General features: G+C 41.0%; 1 protein-coding gene across 1 annotated transcript; it reads left to right on the forward strand.

Annotated features, from left to right (window-relative positions):
* The first annotated feature begins 2,209 nt into the window (after positions 1-2,209).
* LOC142369676 (uncharacterized) lies at positions 2,210-17,239 on the forward strand. The gene is made up of 4 exons (XM_075452007.1): positions 2,210-2,401; positions 9,603-9,702; positions 10,238-11,521; positions 15,809-17,239. Exons 2-4 carry the CDS (start codon positions 9,685-9,687, stop codon positions 16,178-16,180), a joined length of 1,674 nt encoding a protein of 557 aa, XP_075308122.1. The 5' UTR covers positions 2,210-2,401; positions 9,603-9,684; the 3' UTR covers positions 16,181-17,239.
* Positions 17,240-18,293: the final 1,054 nt, after the last annotated feature.

Below are 18,293 nucleotides of genomic sequence, written 5' to 3' on the forward strand. Positions count from 1 at the left end.
CACCTCCCCAAAATTGTAACTGACCGCAGACAGTGCCGCAGACATCGCCGCAGGGAGGAGAGAAAGGAGGCCTCTGATTAGTCAACTCTACATCCGCTCTACACTATGTGTATTTCCGGTTTGCTAACCGGCTAATGGTGACGCTAACCGTGCTAACCGTGACGCTTCTTTCGCCTCTCTGCCAGCTCCAGTAGTAGCAATATTTCTTCTATTTCTAGATCGATCAGCTGCATCTCAATCAAAGTGCGCATTGGTCCAGTCGCCATTGTTGTTGAATGACCTCCGTAACCGTAACATCCACAATCCTAGCTTGTTCGTGATTGTCCCTCTTGCGTTGTGGCGTGGGATTAACATAGCGCATTCAGCGCTTCAAAAGTATGCATAAATCAAAAATAACTGCGTCGTGTCTGCGACAAGCTCACTGCGACACACTGCTGCAAAGTATACACGAGCCTTAACTGGGGAGTGTGTCGTTCTAAAAATGTCCTCATTTAGCCCGAGACCCCCAACACAGCTGGTGCTTATCAGTCACTACATATTTCTTATTGTTTCCTAAAACTCCTTTGCACAGTTGGTAAGTATCAGACTCTCCATAAAGTATTTTTATGAGCCCTGGATAGAAGCATTTTTGAACAGGGAAACGTAACATCCTGTATTAATGTTAAGACCTTTATTTTATAAGCCAGACAGGAAATGGTTCTGTGGTTGACCTGGAAGTGAAGGTGAGGATTAAAGGTTAAAGGAGCCAGCCAATGTTGAACGCCACGTGTGGTTCTTTTGTTTTCTTCAGTAAATAAAGTCAAGACGACCCTCGGTTACATTTTGAACTTTTTTATTAAATTTTGTCCAAAATACACGGCTCACATCATCTCATTTACATTTTAAAGGAGCATTTTTACTTTTTATAATATAAAGGGCTTTGGTAAAGGAAAGAAAATCTTTATGAAATAAAAAAATCTGGGTTTTACATTCATATATTTACATTTATGTAGGAAATATTTTCTGAATAATAATATGTTATTGAGCAGAAAGTCCCATTCAATGTTAACCATAATAACAGCATAAATAAAGTCTTTTAGGGAGAAGGGTTGGAGACAGATCCCCGTGTGCAGCCAGTCATGTACATCAATCCAGAATGTTGAAAACATACAATGAAAAAACAAGTGATCAGAAGTTTCATCCTCTCCACAAAACACACATCCATCCGACTCACAGCCAAACCTCCGTCTCAGCAGCTCTCCGGATGGATATGCACCATTTAGGATTTTAAAGTGAATTTCTGTTACTTTGGGATTAATGGGGAATTTTAAATATTTAGAACGCAATGAATATATGTCTTCTTTGGAGAAAATTTGTTAAATGGAGTTACGGAATGACAATAAAGGGTGCGTGATGTCATCAAACATCTTTATAATAGTTTTATTAGGAATCTTAATCAAAATCAAATCAAATCAAATCAAATTTATTTATATGGCACATTTCATGTACAAACAGTTCAAAGTGCTTTACATAAAATAAAAGCATTGCAGCAGGGAGTGGAAGAAGCATTAAAAAGACATAAAAGAATATAAAGAGAAACAAATAAAATCATTTAAATGAATTTAAAAACAGGCAACAGTCTAGATAAGTTAAAATAGCCTTAACATGACAATTTCCAACTAGAAGAAGTGGAACATTAGGAGCAATGTGAGTGGAGTTGGAAACAATCCCTTGAATTAAATGTAAAGTGGGTTTAGGGATGGCTTTTACTATGGATACAAAGAAGTTTCGATTGATGATCAGATTATATTTGAGGCAAAAATGTTCATATGTCATCACAACATTTGGAACTCTCTGCGGCTCCGTGACTTCCGCATTCCTTTCTTTCTTTTTCTTATTTTTTATTTATTTATCTATTTATTTTTATTTAAACATGTCACATTGACATCGGCTTGAATTGGACTTTATTATCTAAGTGCCTTGAGATGACATTTGTTCTTTTTGGCGCTATATAAATAAGAATGAATTGAATTGTCTTGCCTTGCTGCTCTGTGGTGCTGCCTGATGTTCCCTGGTGTTTCTGCTGTGTTGTTGGGGGGGCGGGGTTCTTTATCATAGAAAAAAAAGGGCTGACAGTATTGTTTGTGGTTGTTATAGTAACCGTGCCTCGCTTCCGTTTGTCCCGGTTGCTATAGTAACCGTGCATCACTTCCGCTCTGGTTGTTGTGTCTGCAGCTGTTGTCACTAAATGCTGCCGCACTGCTCCATCTGCGCTGTGTGATTCATGTGTATCGTCCTCCATTTACTGGCGCTGTGCTTAAAGGAGCCAGCGGGGGTTGAACGCCTAAACGTCTAAAGAGCAGAGGACCACCAGTGACTTTTGTCTTCTTGGTTTTTATGGAGCTCTGAAGCAGCGCCGCAGGTAAGTTTTCCATCTTCATCGTTAGGACGGTTCGGCTCCGGTTCAGTCTTCCTGTTTGGACCGACACGGTCCACACGAAGCAGCGTTAAAAACACCGCCAAAGCCAATAAATGCGCTGTGTTGGCCTTCCATTATCGCCATGTTTCTGAGAAAGATGGAGGTCTCCGAGTACAAGTGTTTAATGAGGTTAATATATCCAAAGTGTTTGTTAATCTGGTTGGGTGGCATCTCTTTAGCTGCAAACAGCATTTTATTTCTGTTTCCCTCCTTCTGTCCAATGTTCTGCTGTTTCTGCTCTCTAAGAGTTTATCTGCAGGGTTAGAAGCTGCTTCTCCTGCTGATATATTGTTCCGCTCGCACGGCGCTCTGCTCACTGTGGCTGTTTTTAAATGCGCCATAAAAACAAACCTTGACTTGTCTTGTTATGACTCAGTCTCCCTGCAGCTGTGTTTTTGTTCATCTCCTAATAATCCAACTCATTTAAAGCTCTCTATAAAGCACTTTGCTGCTTTGTTCACAGAGCATATTCATTGTTTCAGAGATCTGCTGCAGTTAAACAGTTCAGTGATTTAGTTCAATACTAAAATGGCTTAATGAGATCAAATCTAAATGTTGATGATAACTATTAACTCAGAATTGGTGAAAAGAGGCAGAGGAGAAATATTTAGAGCAGCTAAATGTTTAAAGTGGTGTTAATCTGATCTCTAAAAGGATAAAGGCTAACCTTTACTGCTTTAAGATGCTAACAAACTGTCTGACATCTGACTGTCTGGCCTTGCTGTTAAATCCTGATAGTTTAACATATGTCACATGGTCTGACTGTCTGATCTCAGTCCTGCTTCAGGTGGAAATCATAAAGTCTCAATCTGTAGAACATCTTCTGTTCAGATAGTTTTTAATTAAAGGAGCAAATATTCTGAACGCTCTGCTTGTGTGTTTGACTTTAGCTCTTTCAGAGAGCTGTTAAAGCTTATTTCAGCAACAACTTGTATGGATGTCTAGTTTTAAACATCGTGTTCTTCCTGGATTTTTTTTATTGGACATTTTATTGCTTCTTATCTCTTCACTGTGATTCTTGCATTGAAAAGCTGTTTTCAGATTATTTATGTACTTTGGTATCTCTCCCAATCATATGCATGTTAAAATAAATAGATGAATGAATAATAATTGCTCTAGTACAAAACTAAACTTCCATTATCATTGTAAACTCACCTACTAAATAACTCTATGTAGCTCTGGTGCTGTTAAAGTGCCGGCCAATGATCACTCAGAGTCTGTAGATGTGGTGTGGTGGTGGGTTGGACTCAAAAGATGTAAAAAGCAAAACTTGGTTTATTAACAACGTAAGGTGAGACACTACCTTAATATTAATGTTAATGTTTTAAAATAATAGATATCACCATGAAACTTCCTCAGTTTATTACTTATACAAGTATGAAAAAAATGAGAAAAATAAGAAATAAAAAAGAAATGTGTATGTTTAATTGTGCAAATTAGGCATTATCTCATTAAATTTGCATATATTTCCGGAAGCTAGATCTGAACATATGATAAAGCCAGGTGCAAAATTCTTTTTTCATTTTGTTTACACACAGAATGAAAAGAAAATTACAGAGGGATTTCAGAATATCTGCTTTCATATCCTAGGAAATCAAAATATACTGTCCATAGTCTAAAAAACATTGATTTTCGCAATATGTTTTCATTATAATGTCACATGAATCTGGCCAGGAATGATTTATCAACAAATCCATCTTTAAATATCTTCGGAATACTGTTAAGTGTATAACTGGACAGTTTGGTGTTAGTAGGTGCTCCATAGTCTGAGATACCGGAAAAATACAAAAAACTGATTTTGAGAAAAACGGCATTTAAAGAATTAAATAGGGGAATTCAATACATTTGTATTAGAAACAACAGAATAAATGCTCAGGCCCTTAGTAATACTAATATAGAATAAAATAATCTTATCAATAAAGAATACAAGCTCAATACAATACAATGAAAGATCGACATGTATGAGCAGCCTCTGTCATCAACTCGGTTTCCTAACGACAGTTTACGGTCAGCTGTGCTGCTTCCTGATGCTTCATCAGCTGATCTGATAGATTTTCCTTTATTGCATCTTGCAAAGCACAATTGTTGCTTTCTTTTCTTTGAAAGTTGCGGTGTTACGGGAGCGTCAGAGTCGACTACCGGATGCATCTGAGCGAATCCCGTTAGCAGAAACGAGCAGCAGCCAATGAGATTTGGTCATTAGCTATAAATCCGCCTTTAGACATTCATGATTGGTTACTGATAGAAAGGAAGTTGCCATTATTTGGGTGACTTATCATTGTGCAGGAGACTCGGAGCTTTCCGGTCATGACAGACTTCAGTAAATAGACGAGGCTCGGCATGGCGCGTAGGAATGCTAACTTTTTGGTAAATTCGGGGGAAACGTGCTATAGCAAGTAAACAAAATGTAATAAAATAAACATTTGAATTTATTTTTTCGACGTTTTCTTTATAGCAGGTTGAAAGAACACATGTTGAAGGAGTAGACTGGCCCAAAATCTCAAAATTGATGTATAATTGATGTCTAAGCAGCAAGAGGAGGATTTATAGATGTTAGAATGAACCTGGAGATTTGTTTTTCTCCATCTGCGCTCAACTTTCCGACACTCTCTCTTCCCATTTTTCACCAGTGTGGAATTTGGCCATGGAGACTTCTTCCTTCCAGAGATAAGCTTCACCTTAATGGGAGCAATAGCATCCATAACATTTAACATTTTAGCATCGAAGCTACTGACGAGCTCATTGACTGAAGCCCCGGACAGGGCAGGTGTTAAAGAGAAGACCTGGTTAAAGATCTCACTGCTGTTTTCAGTTCTACACCGTTTAGAGATCACTGCTGCTGAGACATTTGTGTGCAGTGAAATCGTACTCTCAAAGAAAACACAGGAATGATCAGACAGATGAGGCCTTCAGCTGTACAGCCACATATTCAAAGGACTGAAAACTTCCAGGAGATAACTGCTTCCATTGAAATGATTCATTAAATAAGACTGCCCCCCCTCCTCCTCTCCTGCTCACTCTGGCCTCGCTGATAAAGCTGTAACCAGGAGGGGTCGACACATGAGAACAGCAGCTCTGTTATTTTGCTCAAACCAAGTTTCAGTTTATCTGGTGGGGGCAGATGGAGTTCCTCCTCAAGGTTTCTGCTGGGCTTTGATTGTTCCTCACTATGAGATAACTCCTGGTTTATCTCAGTCTTGGCACCGAGCACAGATGGATGACGTAGGAAGTAAAATAAGTTGGAGGTGAACAGTTTCACCCCTGACTTGTTCAAATTAAATCCATTTGCCTTAAAAAGATGCCTGCGTTCCTAAAAAATGTTAAAATGATGAATAAAATGCACTGAGTGGTCAGCACATGCCGATAAAAGCCATTTATTCAGTGCCAACAAGCTGCTGAATGTTTCCTCTCCTCCTCTGATGGGTGGTACAGGTCCACTGATGAATACAGCTGCATTCAGCGAGCTCACTGCGTTTAATAATCCAATAAAGTCCCATTTCACAACCTCAGATTGTTGCTGGGACACATCGTTTGACCCTGTATGCAGAACGATGTTTGTCACAGATGGATATTCATCTGAAATTTCAGGAATTCTCTCCTTCATATCATTGACAAATCCCTAGGAAAGCCGAGGACTTCAGTGTTCTTACCGCACATCCTTTGTACAACATTTACGGCAGAGTCACCCACAATCAGAGTCTCAGGCACAGCCTTTAGCTTTCCCTGTGGCCTTTTACCTTCTGACAGGTTTTCAGTCCTTGCCTTGCTGCTTTGGAATGGATGGTCATCCAATAAAGATCCAGAGTCCTTCGATAGTGGAGCAAATCTGTTCTGCAGTTTCACGCTCGGTTGTTTTGGAGGTTTGTTGTTAACCTTCCCATTCACGGATGTCCAGTCCTGTTTCCTCCCATGTACAGGGGTAGAAGAGCTCCTCTGTGTGGTGAGAAGTGAAGGCCAGTCGGTTTCACATATTTCAGCTCGCTGTGCCCTGCCTGTGATACGTCCTCCCACTTCCAGGAGACATGATTTACTTTTTGGTTTTGCACCGAGAAGGTTCCAGGGAGGATTATTATGCGATGATTTATTATAGTGCACAGAGTCTGCTTTCTTGGTCGTGTTATCTGTGCTTCTTAGCTGTGTGTTAGCTTGCTCGTCTCCACTATTCTGAATCAATGGCGAGGTTGTTTAATTTCCACACAGTCCATTTACCTCCACATTTACTTCTAAGCCATGGATTTTTGTCTCCAGTTCTGCAATCTTCTCCAGGAGGCTGTAGTAGTCATCTGTGGAGAAGGGAGGCATCTTGCTGCTAGTTAGCCTAGCGGTTTGCACCTTTACAGCCTATTTAGCTTTAGCTGAGTGCTTGGTGCCCAGACACTGTAAATCAGGCTTCATTTGTGTGTAGGCCACGCACACGGAGCGCTGAAGATAAAGGACTATAAAAATGTTGCTGTTTCTGTTTAAAAAACTTTAATCCCAGAGATTTATAAGTGTCCAGAAGCTATCGCAGGTAGGCTCACATGGGGAAAAAAAGGGGAAAAATCACGATAAAATCAATAAAATAAGCAAAGCAAGCAGAGAGCAGGTAGAGTAAGCGTCCGCTTTAAGCGTGCATCTGCTTTCCCAGACTCTTCATCTAACCCAGTTATTTAGTCCCATTATGTCACCTTGAAGTTTTGGACATACATTGTGTTTATATGAGCAGTGGAAAAGTACAAACTAGGAACATATATTATTTAGTAAAATACAGAATTCATAATGTCTAATAACAAAGCTAACATTAACAGTTTCTGCATTAAATCACACAGCAGATGTCCAGCTGGTGATGGCAGCTAACGCAGGTAACACAGCGTAAAGCTTCATGCATGGTTGCTGCGATGGCTCGCGTGAGCGGTGTTGATGACGTCACGGTTTCGTTCCGGCCATTTATAGTGGCGAGAGTTGATGTGTCAGTAGTTGCAGTTTTCTCCGTCACAGAGGTGTCGCTGCTACGAGAACGTTACCGCTAACTACTCTTCAAGGAGGAAAGTGGAGAAGAAAACAATGCCCCTGTAGCACTGTGATCAATGATGCTGCTGCTTAGAACCTTACCGGCCAAAAGGGGCCAAAGAGAAAGATTATTTACATAATAGCTGATGAGCCTGCAGAAGTTGAAATTTCAATAGGTGTGTTCTCACCATTATAGTCTGATATAGTACTTAGAATATTGTTATAGGACTTTTAAGTGTATTGTGTTACCCTTTGTTTGTTTGTTATGAAATAGTGTGCTTCAATGGGCACACTTGGGAATTATTGTTACCTTTCAGGATGCAACAATAATAATAACTAAAAGAAATTTAGATGGGTGCCGATCTACTGCCCGCCCTATCAACAAACCCTTTAGTTCAGTTAAAGTTGAGAGTCTCCTGTGACATATAAACTTTGAATGAGGTCTCTCTGATGTCGTATGGCTGAGTTATGAGGCCTCCAAAATAGGGCAGTTTTTGGCATTTTTTTGTCAAAAAAGTGCTTTTAAATCGATTGAGGCCCAAAATTTCTAAGACAGGTATGATGAAGACAGTTATGTCATTTTTATCAAGGTCCTGTTTAAAATACAGCTTTTATGGCATTTTCAAAATGGCCTCGGTAAGTGCTTTTCAATGCATTTTCAGATTGCATTGTGAGTATTTTCAAACTTCCCCTCACTATCAGTTTAAAGGAGAAACGCAGATCAGATTGATAACATTAAGCTGTTATAACAGGGCATCCATCTTGGCTCTGCCCTCATAAGCAGTCTTAGAACAGAGCAGGCTCCTAATGCGTTGCTACAGAGACGGAACCAGCTGTCTGTGTTAGACAGAGAGCAAACTGACATATGTGCACACACTATGGCTTCTTAAAATTAGACTAATTTTGACTGTAGCCTACTGTCTCGAACAAACGGTCGCTGTTCGAAAAGTGAAAGTCGTATCCGAATAATTCTTGAACCGTCAGCGCCCCAAGAGACGGCAGAAGCCAGCGGTGTAATTTTCATTCGGCGACTATGTCTGGCTCGTTATCTATGGCAGTTTTAAAATAATTTTTCACCTGAATTTGAAACCCTTCAGTTCAGTTAAAGCCGAGTCTCCTGTCACATATACACTTTGAATGAGGTCTTTGTTATGGTTTATGGCTGAGTTATAAGGCCTCTAAAAAAGGCCATTTTGGCACTCGTTGAGCTCGCTGCTTGACCACTAGCGAACCGAAATTCATGAAGGAAACGGAAGAATAATAGTCCAGCACAGGAGTAATACGTGGCACCCATAATATTAGATCGGTTTTATACAGCGCTTAATACTCAACGCCGCTTCCAGTGAATGAAACAACAGCAAATTCCTAATGACATCATTTCTTTACAAATAATTGCACAAAGTATTTTACATGACACAACCGTCAGCCGTGAGCCTGTCTACCAGTTGGTCCATCCGGTTTGTCTTTCTCAGCGTGCACCAAGTTACAAATATCGACTGGTGGATGACGCCGCGCCACCTTTTCAAGCCGCAGCAGGATGGGGGGATGGGGCAGGATGAGCACATTCTCCGTCTCCTTCTTCTGAACAGAGAACTAATGAATCTGAAATATCAGTTAATATTTGTCAAAATAAGAATTTGTCATAGTTTAATGCATAACTTTTTTCAGGCTAAAGTTAATTTGACATGAGATTGTTGTGTTGTTACGGTTCAGAAAGAGGACTTTTATGATTCTAAGGGCTAACTTTGTTTATTTGCTGCTTCTTTGACCTTTGATCCCCAAAAACGATGCATATGAAACATATTTCTCAGATACTCTAGTTTCACCAGTAGATCTTAACACCAGTGTTATATGGAGAACTGCGTGTCCATCAGGGGAACGCTAACAGCTCAATAAAGGGAGTGGACTGGTCATTTGATAATATATGAGGTCCCAACTCGACATGTTCCCTCCACAACCTGACCTCCACTGAGTGGAATGTAATGGATTTATGTTATCCTTAAAATAAGGAGAGTGTGCTTTTTTAACTTTATCTTATCTGTCCCAAAGGGTCTTGAACTTAAAGGTTTTTTCCCAGACTGTCTTTGTCCAACATACTGTTTTGGCTGATGAACATGAAACAATGATGGGGGCTAATGAATATCTGATGCTACAGGTGCTCGGTGGGATTAACAGATGACGAAGGAGGAACGTTGGCAGACATTTTGTTTCCTCAACTCAACCACTACAGATGGAAAATGGCTTCTTCAGAAGAGGTGAGACGGTTTCATTATGATATAGATCCCAAAAAGTGTATTCTGGTGGATTACATATCGGTCACCTGTGTTAGTGCTACAGACCTCTGAAGAGGGAGAATGTTTAGGTTTCAGAGTTGAGGATGAACCCATGATCCTCTGATATCCCTGTTTCTGATGGGATGATCTTCAGTTATCAATATTTAACAGGTTGTTTACCTGCCTCAGTGTTGTATGTTCCATCAGAGTCCTCCTGATGGCAGATCTGAATGGAGATATGTGCAGTATCGCCCTGTGTAACTACAAATTCATTCTGTATTCAGTTTGACTCTGTTACAGGATCAGTTAATAATCTATATAAAGATATTACCAAAGATATATGAGCTCAGGATATTTCCATGTTTGTCTGGTAAATTTCGGTCATTTTGTGTCATAGATCTGTTATTACAGAGGTGTTTATTTCTAATAGCAGTGACAAGGAGTTGGCTCATGTTATTGAGATGCTAAATACATATAAACTTTGTTCTTCATGATTTCTTCTATTTTGTCTCTTTAGGAGTTTAAAAGCCCAAACACAGTGGAACCTGATTCCCTTCAGGATAATGATGAAGCTCTGTCAACAAGGGCAAACAGAGAGAAACCACACATCTGTGACCAGTGTGGGAAGGCTTTTACTCAGAGAAGTAATTTAATAACACATCAACATATCCACAGTGGAGTTAAACCTTTCAGTTGTGGACAGTGTGGGAAGGCTTTTACTTGGAAAAGTGCCTTAATAACACATCAACGAATCCACAGTGGAGTTAAAACTTTCAGTTGTGGACAGTGTGGGAAGGCTTTTACTCAGAGAAGTAATTTAATAACACATCAACATAGCCACAGTGGAGTTAAACCTTTCAGTTGTGGACAGTGTGGGAAGGCTTTTTCTGCTAAAAGTCACTTAATAAGACATCAACATATCCACAGTGGAGTTAAACCTTTCAGTTGTGGACAGTGTGGGAAGGCTTTTTCTGATAAAAGTGCCTTAATGACACATCAACGTATCCACAGTGGAGTTAAACCTTTCAGTTGTGGACAGTGTGGGAAGGCTTTTACTTGGAAAAGTGACTTAATAACACATCAACGTATCCACAGTGGAGTTAAACCTTTCAGTTGTGGACAGTGTGGGAAGAATTTTACTCAGAAAAGTGGCTTAATAAAACATCAACGTATCCACAATGGAGTTAAACCTTTCATTTGTGGACAGTGTGGGAAAACTTTTACTGATAAAAGTGGCTCAATAAAACATCAACGTATCCACAATGGAGTTAAACCTTTCGGTTGTGGACAGTGTGGGAAGTCTTTTACTCAGAACAGTACCTTAATCACACATCAACGTATCCACAGTGGATTTAAACCTTTCAATTGTGACCAGTGTGGGAAGGCTTTTACTGATAAAAGTGCCTTAATAACACATCAACGTATTCACAGTGGAGTTAAACCTTTCAGGTGTGACCAGTGTGGGAAGGCTTTTAATCAGAAAAGTGCCTTAATAACACATCAACGTATCCACAGTGGAGTTAAACCTTTCAGGTGTGACCAGTGTGGGAAGGCTTTTAATCAGAAAAGTGCCTTAATAACACATCAACGTATCCACAGTGGAGTTAAACCTTTCGGTTGTGGACAGTGTGGGAAGTCCTTTTGTTACTTCTCTGCCTTAAAAACACATCAGCTTGTCTGCAATGGAGCACAAGCATGCAGTGATTCCCAGTGTGATGAAAATTTAACGACTCCACGTGGCTTTCAGAGTCACCAACAAAGCCACGGCAGAAAGAGACGATCCAAGAAGAATCACTGTGAGGTATGTACATCAAACCCTTATTTTCCCATCTCCTGATGAGTTCATGATTTAACTGAGCAAGGAGGCAAGAGGCTCCCATTGGAGAAGGACAGCGATGTTGGAGTTTTTTAATCCTAACATATTCTGTGAGTTTTTTCTCCTTAAACAGCCATGTCAGAAGTGTTCAATGTCATTTAAATGTTCGGTGAAATCAGAACCAAAGGGAATCAACAGTATAAGTAAGGTCATGTTTAATTGTGAAAGGAAGAGCATTATCAGATACTGGGTGGGGAGAATTCAACATGTTGGGACCAAACAGCTGTGTAGTCTAAATAAAACCACTAATTAATTTGTTAGGGAGCATAAATAGCCAATCCAAACAATCTATCCATTTTCATCCGCTTATCCGAAGTCGGGTCACAGAACAAACGGGTCCAGTAGTTAACCCCAGCTCTTGTATATTCTGGACCATATCCCACCTTGGTTCCCCTGGGGATGGATAGTTATTAGAACAAAATTTGAGGTGGACCGTTCTTAGAACTGCTCTGTCCGAGTGCGGCTATAGTCTTGACTCTGAATGGCCCACTGCCTTCTGTTCCCTCCCCTTTCTCCTGGGCCTCACTTACATGGAAGGTTGTTAAACTTTGTGATCGCTGGACTTCTTGTACTGGAGCGCTTCCTTTTTCCTGCTGATATTGAACTCTTCTTTGAAGGACCAGCTCCCACTTGACTGCTGAGGGGGAACATCAGCTTGCTTTTGTTACCGTATAAGGCCATACTCGTACCACTCTTTAGTTAATCCACAGTGGAAAGTCATACCAGCAGTGGGCACAATTTCCTGAGTAGGATGTCATGTTGGTATATCCAGGCTTTAAATTTTCCTGGAAGGCCAGAACTTTTGGCTGCTTCTGGTTATCCCTCCAGGTCTTGGTTATCCCTCCAGGTCTTGGTTGACATGGTCTCTGCTTGACTACCCACTGAAGGACCACCTTTCCCCTCCTCCGAATCATCCTCAGAATCTTCCACAGATGCACTTATAGTTTAGAACACCTCTTATACATCTGGTATGGCAGTCCATAGGGTCCTGGCATTGAGCTTGTTCTAACAGTCTTGACCACTGATTGGATTTCCTTTCAGTTAACTCCTTTGATATTAAAGTCTGTGGTTGGTGCAGGTGGACTGATCAGGACTTTGTATTCTCTGAGGTCTTACTCCCAAGTTTTGTTTCTGTAGGTGGTGTTGAGATCGTTGTCCATCCCCTATTCTGGTGAGGCGATGTGCCCCCCACGTCACTGACATAGCACCTGTTTGGTAAATCCAAAAGCAGCCCGATTTGTTTTTATTTTTTCCATTGTCCGGTTCTTATGACAGCCTGTTCGTTGGAGGGTCAGGAGTTTATTCCTCAGGATGCCTTGTAGTTTGGATTTCTCATCTTTCCACCTTCCACTTGAGCTATTTCCTCAAAAGCATTTCTTGCTTCAACTGGAGGATTTGTTCCTGGAATTCTGTCTTTTGATCCCTCCTCTACCAAACCAAACCTTTTTGTGGCTATGCTGACAGCCGTGTTTGTCGTTCCCTGGAGTTTTCTGTCTGCCATGTCCTTCTTGGTAGCTTCCAGAATACCATCCAGATCATCAAATTTGTGCCCTTAGTTCCCTTTGCCTCCTGGAAGCCCCTTTAACCATGGCTGGTGTTTTAAAGCACCTGTTGCTTGAGCTTTCAGGGCTTGGGGGTTCTTGCTTTTCTAGCGAGATTCCCGGCACGGCTCCTCATGTCACCTTTCCCTTCAATTTCATCTCGGCCTGGTGGATTTCAGGCCTTGGGAGTATTTGGAGGTGTTGCCACATACATTAAGTTGTTTTGATGTAATTTAAGTGATCGCATGGCTTGTTGCCTGCTTATCTGTCTTTCGGGGTGCTCATTTTCATCTCCTCTTGGCCTCTCTTTGGGTTATGTTTCTTTGGGAGTTTTTAATGCAGGTTTGCGTCCTCCCACACAAAAGCTGCAGGTTGAGTTGCTGCCCCTTCCGACCCGGATGCATCTGTCAGCTTTCCCTCCAGTTGATCCTGGTTTATTCATGGTCATCCACCATCCTAATGCTGGAATTCCCTGGCGAAGAAAGGTTATCATGGTTGTAACGTGCATCTCTTTATACTCTTGTGTACATCATCAGTGATAGTACCTTGGGTCATACAGGGTTTTGGGTCTTTCAAGGTAAACCCCATCCTCCAGGACCACCTGTTTCGATGTTTTTGCAAAAAGCATAACGTCCAGTCTAAGACTTTTCTCTGATGTCTTTAGTAAATCTGAGCTGCTTCCCCAGGTCCACCCGCATCTGCTTGAGTATTCTGCCAGGAGCTGGGATGTTCTCCTGTTCTAATGAATGTTATCTGGTGTGATGATGGTTTGAAGAGTTTCCTGTTGTTGATGGCACTACAAATGGACTCAGTGACCACATTCAGCAACTGGATAGACACTAATCAAGATAATATGTGGTTCTGATGCCTATGCTGACCTCTAATGAGCAACACAGCTCCTAGGTTTAGAACTGACTGCCCCATTCCCGCCCACAAACTAATGGCCCAGGTGTTGAAGGAAGTTGCAGAAGCAGTCACCTCAGCTACTCTTTCTAGCAGACACCGCCCCAGGAAGAATCCCATCCCTTTTCTTAGGGCTGGAGAGAAGCCCCCATCCTGCCCGCAAACAAATGCATGTTGGCTGTCCACAGCCTCAGATTGGCAGCTGAAAGTGGACCTTGGAAAACAGTTAAAGGTCCCTGAACACATCACCCAGACAAGACGAGACAGACAGACTTGCTTATTCACTCAGACGCCACCAAGCAGGTGATCATGTCGGAGCTAACTATGACCCCAGGAAGATCACTGATGATGCATCCCAGCGCATCCTAGAGATGTATCTAAACTCCTGGACGTCTTTGGACCGTGCTGCTTTCATATCTTGATCTCGACTAAAACGCCTCTTCAAGCGGTCTCTGTTTGCTTGTTTGGTTTGGTTTAGGATTTCGATGCCAGATTATTGGCACTAACAGAGCAGAAGCACCACAGTTGGTTTTTATTTAGCTAAATCAGTAAAGTAAACACAGCACAAAGTGCAGAAATCAGGACATTTCCTCAGAAAAATTGTGGAAAGTATTTGTTCTTTGTGCTAAGAAGGAATTTGACTTCATCAGGCATCAAACTGTGATCTGTTTTCTAACTGAATGCTCCCAACTTCTAGTTTTAACCTCCAGATATTAGACTGAAATCAAACTCTTAGCTTTCAGTTTCCTACAACATTGGCAGATGTCTGTCTTCTTCTTTGGTGGTATTGGCAGTGCTTAATTTGTAAAGTGGGAGGTGCCGGAACGCAGAGGGGGGGTGGATCCGGCGGCTCAGTATGGGTGTTATAGGTAAGGGAACAAAAAAAATACACTGCCTTGTGGGAATTACGATTTCTACGAAGTTACGATTTCAATATAGATTTGCAGACAAATTAAACCATAGACCACCCAATAATCAAACACAGCATGGAAAAATATATTCCTCAGCCATGGATAACTTTTTTTTTTCTGTGTAAACTGGGCGTCCGTCCAGATTTGCCCATCGCGAGTGTCCCTGACAATACCTGCTTCATCGCCATCACTATTTCTCGCAGATTCCAAGTGCCCATCATCCGTCTCGTCCTCTTCATCTCCTTCCCCGTGTGAGTCGCTATCCCCTCTAACGACAGGTGCATTAGCAGCATCAATGGCAGGCTGCATACTACTGCTCTCTCCACCGTGGTCTTCACACTCATGATTTTCAGAAACTATTTTTGATCGTTTTGGACCAGACTGGTCACTGACTTTGAAAAAGTTAAGTAAAGTTTGTTGTCTTTTTGACATCGTAGACACGAAGCTAACTGTCATTCAACCAGCGCAAGCGTATGTGTCACACCTCTCGTCTCCCCCTCTCCCCCCTCTCCCCCCGCTTACCCTGAAAATTGAAACACATCAAAAAGGCAAACACAAGATTTTTGAGGAACTTCAATGGGGAATAAAGACTAACTAGACATATAACAACATTGAACACCGCACAAACAGTCGTTTTTTTTTTTCATTTTGGCGATTTATTTTTCATAGTGACACGGGAGGTGGCGGATCCAATAAAAAAGGTTCCGGATCCAATTTCAGAGGTGCCGGAACATGTTCCGGCGTGTTCCGGCTCAAATTAAGCCCTGGGTATTGGTTGAGTTCAGAGCCGGTGTGTTCATTGTAAAAAGCATCAGGAAACCCTGACCTTCCCTGTCTTTGTGTCTTTGTTGTTTCAGAAGCAGAGCGGCTCAGATGTAGCCAGTTCTGAGCCCTGTGGGCACCGTCCCAGTGGTGAACAGGACTGCTGTCAGCAGGGTGGCTCATCATTCACCACTGCAGCGGACCTCAGAAGACAGCAAACAATCCAGCGCAGACAGAAATCCTTCAGCTGTGGACACTGTGAGAAAAGCTTCCCATCAGCAGGTCAGCGCACGCTTCATGAGCGTGTTCACACTGAGGAGCAGCTCGGCCGCGACACCAGTCGGTCCGCTGCTCATAAGCCCTCCCACCCTGAATATGAACTGTTCCACTGTTACCGGTGTGCTGCAGTGTTCGTCTCAGCATCTGCTCTGTCTAAACATCAGCAGGATCACCAAAAGCAGGAATAATTCCCAAAATGAAATGGCTGCAACGCACTCGCTGCGTCTGAACGGACAGAGAGAGCCTCTTCAGGTCAAACTTCAAACTTTAAAAGCCACAGTTCACAATTAATTTCCTCTGAAAGTTGTAATGTGCCACAATAACAAGAATCTATGAGAAAAAAATGATTAAAAACTGTTTCTATTAGTATCTGGAAGCTTTGCTGAATGAACAGAAATGGTTTTATTACTGTAGGAAGAAGCATTTCTGACTTCTTCCCAGCAGAACGGTCGTATTACACAATGTATACAGATGCAGTTTGGAGTTCCAGTGAGATGACTGCTATCTCCAGCTCTGACCACTAGGTGTCAGTAGTTCAACAATGTTACCTGAAGCTTTCTCAGCTCACATGGTCACATTTCAAGTGCTGTCTTTGATGGTCTTTGTATTTTTTGCTCTGATGAGGTCCCCGTAAGTCTTGGGGTGCTGCAGTGAGACTGTGATGGTGGACCAGGTAAAAACTCGACTGCATGGATCAGAGCAGAGGTCCACAGATGTGATGGAGCAGAAACCTAAACAAGTTGACAGGATTTAACATGAAATAAGTTCACCAGGATAGTGGCAAAGAGTTTGTTTTCTGTTTTTATTTCTTATTCATTTTGTCATAGTATACTAATGAAATAGTTTTTGCTTTAAATACCCACCGCTGTGCATCATGGGCATGTGTGATGGCTGGAAAAAACCTTTTTGTCTTAAAAGTCTAAACAGTCTCACCATGACATTTAGAAACAATATTAATGATAACATCTACTGTAAATACATCCATACAATGATAGCAGAAGTTTTTTACTGGATGACACCATTTTTGTCCCTTTTTATTTGTATTTATCTTTATTTTGTCTGACTATTTGATGATTTTTAAGTTGATGCATTTTAATATTTTGTTGTTAGATCGTCTTCATTTTAATACATTTCAGTTTATTTCCCTTTGATTTGTTTTCATTTCATTCCTTTTTCTGGTCATGATTTTTATTTCTTTGTTCTATCCCTGCATCAGGTTGTCTTTTATTTTCAGAAATTTGATTTCATTATATTACATTTTATTCTTTTCAATTTTCTTTTTATTTCATAAATTTTGAATAACTGTCTTTTTATATTCATAAATACTTTAAATTTTACATTATTTCATGTCATGCTTTCCTCCTCTGCGCCATATCTCTTTCAATGAGGACCCGCGTGACTTTTGACCCTCGTAAGGCACCGTCTTGCAGCAAAGATGGTGTGTTTGTAGGAGGATGTCTTTATCATAGACATCATATAGAACACTAGACTGAGCAACGAACGTAACCGCTCTTGGGCCGAACGTAACGCAGGGCCGCCACATTGGAGTGGTGATTCGCTCCATTCAGTATAACCGGGTTGATAGGAGCAATGAACAGTCAGCGCATTTAATTAATAATATATCGCTGAATAACACTCGTGTTTATGCGTTTTAAATGTCATCCGTGAAGCACTGATAAAAAAAAAACATGGTTTGGCGGGATTTATTGTTCATACTTGGCATAACGTAACACAATATAGGCCTACATGAGTCATTAATAGTTCATGGTTCACCTTTGAAAAACAAACAATGAGATAACGAGTCATTTTTTCATTTTATTTTTATTTTTAGTTCTCAAGTGAATCATACACAGACCTTCAACATTACATTTCAATATTGTTTTTTTTCACACTTCTTTTTTTCCCCACAATTATATATGTACATATATATATATGTAGGGAAGATATCCACTGGCCATTAATATACAAAAAAGAGCACTACAATTTTGGATGCACCTCAAAACAAGTCCCTCAGACACACTGCACTTTATTGCAGCAAAAACAATGTGTATAATATAAATTAATCATTACATGTTCATTATATTTTATGCTTTGGCAATACATTTACTTTTTCATGCCAATAAAGCTCATTCAATTGAATTGAATTGAGAGAGAGGGAGAGACAGAGAGGACTAAAAGCCCTGAAAGAGAACTGCTTTGCATGAAATGTTGGCTGCATATTATGGAATGATCCGTTTCCGCGAACCCATCTCTCCTCAGCGCCACTTCCCACTTTTTTCTCAACTCTGTATCCTGTGGAAA

Source organism: Odontesthes bonariensis, chromosome 20 (assembly GCF_027942865.1).
Source record: "Odontesthes bonariensis isolate fOdoBon6 chromosome 20, fOdoBon6.hap1, whole genome shotgun sequence".
Lineage (NCBI taxonomy): Eukaryota > Metazoa > Chordata > Actinopteri > Atheriniformes > Atherinopsidae > Odontesthes > Odontesthes bonariensis.